Source organism: Pavona decussata, unplaced genomic scaffold (assembly GCF_977016875.1).
Source record: "Pavona decussata unplaced genomic scaffold, jaPavDecu1.1 SCAFFOLD_302, whole genome shotgun sequence".
Lineage (NCBI taxonomy): Eukaryota > Metazoa > Cnidaria > Anthozoa > Scleractinia > Agariciidae > Pavona > Pavona decussata.
Window position 1 is genome coordinate 1543125 of NW_028145698.1, and position 11876 is coordinate 1555000.

At 37.9% G+C, this 11876-nt stretch overlaps 1 protein-coding gene across 2 annotated transcripts in view; it reads left to right on the forward strand.

The window, feature by feature from the left end:
* The window catches only part of LOC146454419 (uncharacterized), a 241301-nt gene that overhangs the window by 13180 nt on the left and 216245 nt on the right, over window positions 1-11876 (forward strand). For both annotated transcript variants that reach the window (XM_085095546.1, XM_085095545.1), the window contains exons 11-22: window positions 374-445; window positions 1359-1430; window positions 3870-3941; window positions 4314-4385; window positions 5423-5494; window positions 7127-7198; window positions 8316-9318; window positions 9943-10024; window positions 10224-10292; window positions 10527-10589; window positions 11138-11170; window positions 11501-11539. In XM_085095546.1, the coding sequence (XP_084951672.1) occupies window positions 374-445; window positions 1359-1430; window positions 3870-3941; window positions 4314-4385; window positions 5423-5494; window positions 7127-7198; window positions 8316-9318; window positions 9943-10024; window positions 10224-10292; window positions 10527-10589; window positions 11138-11170; window positions 11501-11539 (1721 nt within the window). The remainder of the gene's footprint in view (window positions 1-373; window positions 446-1358; window positions 1431-3869; window positions 3942-4313; window positions 4386-5422; window positions 5495-7126; window positions 7199-8315; window positions 9319-9942; window positions 10025-10223; window positions 10293-10526; window positions 10590-11137; window positions 11171-11500; window positions 11540-11876) is intronic.

Sequence of the window (11876 nt, forward strand, 5' to 3'; positions counted from 1 at the left end):
TTAATATTGAATAAAAATTTATAATGCTAATAAGTGCAGTTGTTCATGTCAGTTACTTATAATTTTGCCACGAGATGGTGCACCAGGTGTCCTAGCTATATGTTGTAGTTGAAGAATTCAAATGCATATAGACTCATTCTGCATATACACTCATTCTGAATGATCAAAATTGTACCGACTAGAATGAAAAGAAACAAATTATCTAGGGGCCAAGTAAGACTTTGGTGCTGGATGATTGGGAGAGAAACGCGTAACTTTTATATCAGCTGAGTGGCTGAAGTAAGTTTATAAACTCAGTCGATGTTAATCTTACTGTTATGAAAAGCTGTGTGTTTTGCTAGATTCCTAATTGTATTTTTTTCTGGATCAACAGGGATTTGTCTCGCAATAATATTAAGAGATTACCACGCAGGATTTTTGGGAACCTTTTCAACCTGACGCAGCTGTAAGTGTAAACATTCAGTAAGGCGGAATTCGATAAAAATACCCCATTATTTTTTTTTGTCGATAGATTCCATTTGCCTCTAAAGACGTTAAGACTTGGCTTTTTTTTTTTGGGAAGCATTATCCACTGTCATCAAGGCTCTGTTTTTTTCAAAGATTTAACTATTTAATCAACTATTCAAAGAGCGTATAACTTTATCCACTGAATAAGTCGCTATCCAGCGGACAAAATGTATTCCAACTAACACATTATATTCATTGTGTTTTGGGGGAGGGTATTTAAGGGGATTTATTCCCCCCCCCCCCCCCCCCCCACTCCATAACTTCGTAACTATAAAAGCTACGACAATCAGGCCTGGAGAATAGACAGTACGTCCGACGATGTTTCCTTTGAGGTCTGCAACGAGAAGTGATGACGTCATATGACGCGGCAAACACATCATAATTACCAAATGGCGGCCATATTGGATCCACCATTTTTGATTTCTGGATTTCGCAAGACTTCAGAAACGCGCCGAAATTGAAAGAAAATTAATTAAAGCCAATAAGGAAAGATAACATCAGCTAAAACACAAAAAAAAAAAAACATCGGGGTATTTACAATTTTCTGAAAAAAAAATCTCTGTTAACAATTGGCTGCCATGGTAACATCAAACTCAATGAACTCTAACCGATCACACCTTAACTTTTCGATATAAATACCTGGAAAGGGCCAAAAGATTTTTTAAGGAGTTTGTGCACATATTGAAAAAGCTGTTCAGGTTCAAAGTCGCCGGCGGCATAATTTACCCCTTACCGGTGTAGATTAAGGGTCAAGTTAATTAAAGCACCACATGTTTAATTCTGAGTACCTTAAAGCTAAGTTGTGGCTAGTTGTATTATTTGTACAGCTAAAATGTAAGTATGTTTTGTAGGTGGATGGCTCACAACAAACTTAATAATCTCTCCTATGACGTCTTCAGGAACTTGACCAAGATAAAGATACTGTAAGTAGGTTTGGCTCATAAAAAAATTAGATCGCTAAATTGGAAAACTGCATCAGGCAGGAACTGTGATAAAAACCAACAAATGCAAACCAATTTTAGCTGTATTGATTGTGTTTTTTTTTTTCTTGTTCTGTTTTGAGTTTCTAAGCCTTATGGGAGCAGATGAGGCAGGCGAGAGGGAAGGGGTAGGGGTGGGGGATAAAAAAGCACCGCCCACGTATTTCAATAACGACAAAGTTATGACCATTGGTCCTGTAAGGTATATCGTTCCCTTTGTGGTTCGTGTAATAGGACGTATCCATGTCTGAAGAATCTCACGAAACTGTTAAAATTGATTCAAAAGTATAGAAAAATACATAAAAACATTACAAATGCTGACATGATATAGAATTGTAATAATATATTGAAACTAAACCTTTCCGACGTTTTGATGATGCTATCATCATTATCAACGCAAGTGGCTGTTTCTTCGTGGTTGAATATAAACAAGTGAAAACAATATAATAGACATTTAGTTTCTATGTGATTATGTAAATAACTTAGCGCGGATGGAGTCAGCTTGCATGTTCAAAGCTGGTTTAAGGTTTTGAATGATTAACATTTCGTGAGTTGAAGCCGGTGACACACTAGGCGATTTTATACGCCGATCGGCGTATAAAATCGTCGATATCTGGCATGTCAGATATCGGTGATTAATTTCGGCGGCATTCGCCTAGTGTGCTCGTTCCCGCTATTTTCTACGCTCATCGCTGCGAATCGCCAGTAAAGTCAACTAATCAGTATGGCCTATTTTATTACATGACTTTTCGAAAAGTCGGGTAGCAGCGGTAAGATGGAGCCTGGGAACAATGTTTAAGTGCCACATCGCCGCGATCGGCGAAAAAAAAATCGCCAAGTGTGTCCGCATCAATCGGTGGTGAAACTCGCTTGCGATTTTCGCTGACGATCATATTCGTCGCGATCGGCGAATAAAATCGCCTGGCTTGTCGCCGGCTTAAGCCATCGGCCCATCTTGTTTACCGGCAGACAGCACAAAGAAACAGTTGTCCTTAGGCAACAAAATTGGCTTTTGCTTGCAACCTGTGTTCACAAGCCGGAAAATCGGAGACGTGTTAAAATCCAGGGAACTGAAACCAAGAATCATCAACCAACAATGCGATTTAAATGTGGTCTATGCGATATGTACTTTGTCGGGTACACCAACCGACACTTACATCAACGTGTTGCCGAACACAGTTTACGTTATTCCTCAATTTATAGGCAAGAACATGAACGATTTGCACGGGATACTAAAAAATAATTTAACTAGCAACTTTTCAGTGCCGAAAAAATGCCGCAACAAATTTGACTGCTTAATTCACGTAATGTTGATCATTCAAGATCTTAAACCAGCTTTCAACGTACAAGATGACTCCATCCGCGCCAAGTTATTTACATAATCACAAAGAACACTAAGGGTCAATTATTAAAAGACAGTTTAAACGGTTTTAACAAAATCACGTTCTTAACCATTTTCAATTTTACCAACAGTCATATCTAAACATTGTCTACTGCTGACAGTAACAGGAACGCTTGCATCCCAGCCTAGAAAACTATTTATCTACTTAAAATAAACCACTTATCAACAGATTTGGAGGCCCACTGATTGTCTTAAGCCGCGATTTAAGATAGACTCTGTATAAATAACTGACCCTAAATGTCTGTTATATTGTTTTCACTCATTTATAATCAACCACGAAGAAACAGCCACTTTGCATTGATAACGATGATTGCATCATCGGACAGCTTTAATTTTAATATTTGTACTCAAGGTTTTCGGTAAATCTTTAACTATACGATGTAAAATATATGACGAAAAAACTAGAAAATTAAAAGTTCGATAAACTCATTTAAATTGTTGCCAAATCAATCTTAGCCAGAAAACTAACAAGGTTTTTCGGCTTTTTATTTGATATATAAAAGCTTGTACCAGTACTTCTTTTGCATCCTTCATCAACCTTCGAGATGAATAGAGGGGAGACAAAGGAGAAATAAAAATATTTTCTTAAAAATAAACATTCGCTAAAATCTAATCGCACAGTTTATTGTCGTTATAACATCATTTTAGGACATAAGGAGGATACAATTTTGCAGTGTTATGAATCTCAACGAGATTTGCCAAGTTTGTGGTAAAAAAAAAAAATATTCGGAAATAAATTTTTAAAACAGGTTTTCACTGGCTAAATAAATTTTAAGCAAGCGATTCTCACTTAAATTTATTGTTTAAGATTTTAACAAGACCAATTCGAACTAGAACTAACTGTATAAAAAAAATGTATCCACTACTTTATTCCCCCTTTGCAAAGGTTTCGTTACTTGTAACAACATGTAAGCTTGGCTATTGCTCATCATAATCAACTCACCTGTTACATTTTGTTGTTTGCTACAAAACTATATTAGGAGATTGGAGGAAAACAACATATCGAAGCTTCATCCTGATCAGTTCAGAGGCTTGGTGGACTTATTTGATTTGTAAGTAATGCCCTTTATTGCCAGACTGGACTAATTCTGATTGATAAACAAACTAATAAAAGTATACAATACAAATGTAAATCATCTAACAAAAGTTTCACAGTAAAACATTAAACGACTCTGAAACCCTATTTGTCCTGGTTGCGGGAATTACAAAGTTCCTTTTGTTTAAACCTCAATTGAAGAGCCGGCCAGTGAACACTAGCTATGTGTGTGTAAAATGGAAACTTGTTAATGGTGTTCATGTACGCCTCTAAACGAAATGGAGAGTGATGGTTCAGAATTATTTTAAGTGTCTACATGGTAACCAAATTGAAGCGCGTGTCGAGTTTCTTGGTTTTAATACCTTTTTAATTTGTTTGGTTTTTGAAGGTATCTGTCGAATAATCATATTAAAGTACTACCCAAGCGGATTTTCAAGGGGATGAGGAGTCTTTTGTCTCTGTGAGTAAACAATGGTTAGCCCTTCACTGAGTAAAATATCTTAGACAAAATATCTTAGAGGACCTCAACAAATCATCTTGGCACAAACGAATGAATTGTTACGAATCCCCGGCTGCCCATCAGAGTATTAAATTTCCTTTAGATTGGCTCATGAAAAAATCAGCGTACGGGAAATCCCCTCATTTCAATACGGTGGATTGTTAATTCCTGTCACTATGGCCAATCTTCCCAAAGAAATTAAATTCGTTAAAGACGAATTGCCCGAGCAAGGAACCACAAGCAACGTTTGGAAAATCGACGGATTACTCGACGTCATAAAAGTACAAGAATAATAAAATCTGGAAGCAAGGATGGCGTGCTGGTGAGAGAACTCGACTTCCACCAATGTGGCCCGGATTGGATTCTCGGACTTGACGCCTTATGTGGGTTGCGTTTCTTTTGTTTGTACGCCTTATGTGACCCGGGTTCGATTCCCGAACTCGGCGAAGCCTTATATTACGCAGAAATAACGTCACCACAGTTATTAAGCAGCTGGCCAATCAATGGCGTCGAGAATGCCTAATCAGATGGAAAAAAAGAGCAATCTGAAACTGCAGCTAAGATATGCAAAAGGCTAGCTATTTCTGTTGGAGACTTCGTCATAATAATAAACGATTCAACGACAACGGTATTTTAGCTGATTTTGTCATTTCAATGTTGTGGAGAGACTTGCCCCTTCTTTGGCTCGTAACATTATAGTGACATCTGTATATATTACATTGATCTGATACGATCAATACTTTTATGGAGTTGTTATTTCACAATTATAATGTTTAGAGAAGCGGACACCCACGGGACCATTATTTGGTGTCCGTAATAGCGAGAGTTCACAATAGCGGGGTACGAAGAAATTGTGGACTCTGCTACTACGAACACCAAATGATGGTCTTGTGGGTGTCCGCTTCTCTATTCATTATGATTGTGAAATGACAACTTCATAAAAGCATCAATAGTATCAAATCAATATAATATTAACAACACATATCTCTTTTTTGTAGTGACATCCACGATAATGATATCCTGAACGTCTCCTTAGAAACCTTCCAAGACGTCAAAACATTGCGGTTTTTGTGAGTATAAATATTTGGTTTTCATAGGGACAAATCTATATTCCATTTACATTTTTGCTGGCTATGTGTGAGTTGTGTGGAAAAAGAAAAACGTGGACAAAACATCTAAGCTTACAAATAATTCGTAAGGTTCTAAACGAATTATTTATAGGTCCCAATCATTGTTGGAAGAACCTTAGTGTAACACCGATGTCAAAAGGGCGATTTACACGGTACTACTTTGTCGCATGCAACAGACTTACGACAGGCCTTCGACACGAATTGTTTCTTGTAAATCAAACCTACAACTTGCTTACGACTGTCGTGTACGTCACAAAAAATGTCGTAGGATTTTAAAAAAATGTCTTAACATCTTATGAGGCGAGCAGCGCACTCTGGAAATCGCTAGCGACAGTTGTATAAGCAAAAGTTGTACCGTCTAAATAGGCCTTTAATACAGTTCTGTCTCAATTTACATCAATTAAAAATATCCTAGAAGACAATATTTGTTACGTAAAGTGATTGCCTTGTGCCATTCAAGGAAATGAAAACATACTTAGCATGATGGATGGGTGAATGGATTGATTGGTTAATTGTTTGATGATAGGTTGAATGAATCATTGATTGACTAATTGATCGATTGACTGCTTAATTGGTTGATTGGTTGACTGACGACTGATTAAATGATTAATTGATTGATTGATTGATTGATTGATTGTTTTTGTCGTTGTTGTTGCTGGTTCTCGTTCCTGCTCCGAGGGTTTTTCTCCGGGTACTCCGGTTTTCCTCCCTCCACAAAAACTGAACCAACATTTCCAAATTCCAATTAGACATGGAAACAGTGGAGAGATGTGCCACTGTGTGGATTCAACTGAAATTCCCGTTATTATTGTTATCATAAGTGATTCAATTTGAAGAAGACAGTAGTCAGGCTTTCTGGGAAAAGCCCGCCGTTACAGTACGGTGTTTGTTGACTAGGCATTTAAATGAACTTTACTTTCTTAAAAACTGTACAGAGTCTCCCGTTTGTATGGAAAAATATCTAACCGCCTACAGCTCTGCTTTCACTTAAACTCCATTCCGCTAAGCGCAGAGCTGTAAATGTTAAGTATCATTTGTGCAAAAATATGTCAACCTAGCTGGCGTTCAACCGCGCTTTATTTCTTTCATTAATAAGCCAAGTGTCATGACGTCACTTGACGTGAAAATTATATCCCTAATCAAAATCCACCGTCTTGGCTCGATTTTTACACAACCCAAGAAAACCGCGTAACGTGACTCCAAAATAATCAAGACCAATTATCAAAAGCTACCATGGGATAATTATGCGAAGTAACGACGGTACACTTTTTCCCATGGAAACACATGGTGTATCATATTCTTTCGTGTAAATCTTAGGTAAGGTCACAAAGATTGGTGCTGTTGCTTCAAATATTAGGAAAGTTGCGATCTTTCAAAGTTATCCCATGCCCAACCAGGCTGAACAGGGTTATTTTGAGACCTAATTCGCCAAAGATTTATCCTGACGGCGGGAAGTTGTGTGAATATGTGTGAATATCTTAACATTATTTCCAAAGTTACGCTAACCGGGCCTTAAATTACGCGAGCAACTCAGCGCCTAAATAAGTTACATATTTATGTGTTGAATTTCAGATTTATGCACTATAACCTGATGGCTGAACTTCCTGTGGGTTTTTTCGCTGGGATGGACAACATCACACACATGTAATATTCTTTAATAAAATAATTGTTATAAACCTATGCAATTCAGCGGACTAATAAAAGCGAATTTCTACTTGACTAGTCCTGAGTTTCCAATAAAGAATACCCAAACAAATTTTATTGTGAAAACCTGTCTACGTACTTTGAAATTAATACATACTGTGCAGAAAAAGGAACCGGGGTCTCAATATTTCATAATAGCTTCATTGAAAGAAGATAGAAACTCCACCAATGATGACATGTTTAACTGCTGCCAATGATCGTAGAAAACCTATTGAAAACTAGGAAATTTAGCTCTGTACAGATACAAAATCCTGTTGTTAGCTGTAATTGGCAGGTTTTGATTCATTTCCAGGAGTTAGGCTTTGAGGCAACTAAGAATGACTGTTTTAACAAAAATGCAAACTCTTGTTGGGTTTTAAAGGACATAGTTTGCACGTCATTTTAAGAGGCGTATGAGGTCGTGGCATGAAATATGAACGATAAAACATTTAGTCTCTTTTATGGTGGGTTCCATCCTTTGACTTGCTGTACCCGTTCTCGAAACCAGTAAGTTACAAGGTGATCATTTGCGTCCCAGTAAATTTGTGGCCATATGAGCTCAGGCAACAACGGGAAGTATTTGAACGTTACGGGATTAGCTTGTTCACATTTTTGGCACGCTATGCCCAAATTTGGTATAAATTTCCTGCCCTACTGTTGAGTTTGACAGTGGTATACCCTCTACACAAGAGGATCTTGATTTAAATCTACAAATTATTACACCCTACTTTTCATACATATTTCAACAAAAATAACAAAAAGCCTTCAAAAACATAACGTCCCTTTTGTGATTTTTTTTCCTATAGCAACAACAATTCATGGCTAAAAGGAATGAATGCTCATCGCAGAGAATAATACTGAAATCCTAAAACGCTAACAGGGTCATGTTATGTGATATGCCCACATTTGTCGCAATTTATCTAGTAATAAGCAAACCTTACGCATTGTCAGCACGCAAATAAAAAGTCTTATTAAACGCTTTACTGACTAATTCAGCCAATTGCACAGTGACATGAAGCGACCTTCTAAGTTACTCATTTAAAGTGTTAATTGTTTGGCCTTTATGATTATCTTGCAGAATACTTGATACCAACCTTATGTGCTGCCATGCCGAATTCAAGGAAGACGCCGGCTGTGCTTTTCTCATCAATGACAATTTTGCAAACTGTGACAGTATGTTTCGGAACGTAAACCCAAAAAGGTGCATCTGGGTGGTTGGAATTTTGTCGATTCTTGGGGCTGTGTTTGTGATTACCTGGCGAGTGTTCTTTAAAGAAAAGAATGTCGTGCAAACGATTCTGTTGATGCACGTTGCGGTTGCGGATGGACTGATGGGAGTGTACCTTATTACTGTCGGAGTGATGGATGTTGTCTGGTCTGGTAAATATTATCTGCATGACTTTGAGTGGCGAACCGGTTTCCGATGCCAGATGGTAGGGGGAATGTCGGCGATGTCCAGCCAGGTATCCATCATGACACTGGCGCTCCTCGCGATTGAGCGAGTGAAGAAGATCGTGTTCCCTTATCAATTCAAGGGACTCACTCGAAAGAAGGCCCATAAGTTTTGCCTTGCCATCTGGGTGATCGGTTTTCTTTTTGCTTACATGCCAACCTTCGGCATCCGCTATTTCCATGACCATGACAAAAGCATATTCTACTATGGTAAATCAGTCGTGTGTATCCCCCTCCAGCTTGACCCCGACTTTATTTCAGGATGGGAGTATTCAATTGCCGTATTTGTGGGTTTGAATGTGGCTCTGGTTATCGTTATTATTGTGGCGTACTCCATGATTTTGTACAAGACCTGCATGTCGAGATGGCGGCTCACCCGTCAAGGTACGAAAAGGGAACGAAAAGCCAGGGCAAGAGATGCCAAGAGAGAAACGTCCCTCGCCAAACGTGTGTTTTGGATTATTTTAACCGACCTTGTATCCTGGATCCCGATTGTGGTGATTGGTTTGAATTCGGTGTTAAACGAAGCCTTTGAGCCACCTGACGATATCGCCGTGTGGATTGCTGTCTTTGTCCTACCAATTAACTCAGCAATGAATCCAGTGCTCTACACCTTTGCAACCCCACAGGTATGTAACCTCTTGTACCCTTCATTAGACAAGCTAGAAAGAAAAAATTCAGCTATTCCAAAAATAGACCCTTCATTTATCACACATTGAGTGAATCTTGCTAATATGGGGGAACATTGACTTTCTTTAATAGTACAATCTGCATAAGTGTTTATGAACTAAACCTACGATTGTACAACTTCAGTAGTGCACGAAAAAAAACATACTTGCTGCTGTTGTTTTTGCACACCTTTTACGCCCAGGAATAACAGATCCCGGCATCTTTTATATCCTCATTTATCGTAAAATCCTCTCGCTACCACAAAATTGACAAAACGTACACACAAGCTAGGGAAAAAAAAACGATTTAAAAATGTAATATTAGCGGTGAGGAGATCAAATAAGTCATAAAGAAAGACAAAAATTGAAACACAGAAAATAATGTTTTGCTATGTTAGCGTCAAATAAAATTTTGAGGACGGGTCGCAGTGTAGGATGGTTCCAAGTTCATGCTGGCCAATTCCTTTCCCTCCCTTAGTGTGAACATGATTGTTTACTTTACCATATTGATAGCTTTTGTTATTTTTCATAAATTAAAATAATTAATGAAAACTTTAAAAATTAACTAAACTGCTTATTTTTCAGGTGCGTGGGATCTTAAAACAGAAAATGCTAAAGCTCTGGTGCTATTTGCGTGGGATTCCTCTCTGTGGTCAAGGCGATGAAGGTTAGTACAATTAAAACTTTTTCTGAGTTTTAAATAACCTCAGCACTTTCATGTCAGCTTGTTTATCGATATTGCTGTGTAAACGCCCCACAAGGAACCAGCTTTGGGTTGTCCGTAGCCAGTGCCTCAAAAAATAAAGCTGAAATTGAAATTAAATTAAGTTTTTATACCATTCTCACGTTTATGTTGCTTGTAATAGAACAAGGAGGGGAAGAGGAACATGATGAATCGGAAGACGAGGACACTGACGACTATGAGAGCGACCAGGGTAAATTTATCTACCATTACAATACAATTCACCGCCTTATTTTCGTTTATTTTCGTCCTTTTCAGTGTGTACTATAAGCTGCGCACTAATAGTGTGGCACCTTTTTAAACACTAGTCTCCGTTCTTTTTCTGGTTATATATTTGCCTTTATTTAGTAAAATACTTGTGCATTTATTCTTTATAACTTGTTATTAATTGGTTATGTTTATTTCTGGCTTTCCTTTAATTTGCCAGAAGACGAGCAAGACCAGGAAATGCTGGAGATGCAAGTTCTCGGTCAAGCAGCTGCTGGGCAAGGTGATTCGAGGAGTAATCTAGTGCTGTGTACCATTACAGAATACCTACAGAATAACAAACAATGAAAATTCGAAGAAAGATATATTCTTGTAATAAATGGATCTTCAAAACGTAAAAGCTAGCTTGTAATCAGAAAAAGTTATTCTTTGAGAATGATGTATTATTCAGTAAATAGCAGAGGCATACTCGGAAAAAGGAAATTCGAGTGCTCCTTTCAGGAGTCAAACCTAAGACCTTCCGATTACTAGTTCGGATGCTCTACCACTGAGATACAGTGGACTCGTAGGAGCTAAGGCCATAAACTAGGTTCATGGGACAAACATACTCCCTACTGCTAGGATTTGAATGTCAATGTGTAGCATAGGTTCAACTTTATCACTCATGTAGATGGCTTACCTCAGATTTCTTTCTTTTTTGTCTATTTTTTCTAATAAGACTATAAATAGTTTTGCACCATATTCGTCCCTGAAACGTCAAATGGGTATTAGGATTATCTGAATATCCTTTTAAATTATTTAATATTACTTTTTGCCTCTTATTGCTTTCAGATTCAGAAGTAGGGGATGCATCATCGGACACAGGTACGCTTGTATTACACCCTGAAGCTTCTTCTTAATTAATAAGTTAGTTCTCGACAGAGCTTCTCACAACTCCTCCATCTTAAGATAGGGTGACCTTTTTTTTAATACCATAATAGATTTCAGCTCTTAGAGAACATATTATCAGTCAATGAAAATCAATATCAATAAGAACTAAATGAAAAGCTTCCGTATTGATAAATACCCACTATAAAGCTGCCGATTAAATGACACCAACCTCCTCAGGAGACCTGTATCACGAAAGTGGCTCTATTTAATCTTTACTTAGAAGTACAATAGCCCGGACCATTATTATTTTTCTTATTAATGCAGATTATGAACGGGAAGAGCCAGTGATCGTCGTCGCACGAGGTAAAGCACTTCATTTATTTACAGCCCTTAAAGAGAAAACAGATGATAATTTAGAGGTCCTCAGTTGCAAGTATTCTGTACGGTTTTTGTAGCTACTGCAAGTAGCGACATTGCTATCCCATCAATAGCAAGATAACGCCAGCATCGCGATAGAACTTAAGAAAGAATTCGCTGAAAGTCACAACCGAACAGTATAAATCAAAATTATAATTGTTATAAGCTTACGGGCTGGCACAGAGTCATTGTAATAGAAAACGTAAATGAAGGAAACAGCTAATTGTTTCGCTTTCCCGAGCAATAATGTATAAAGGCACCTGGGAAAACGCCTCTAGGACTG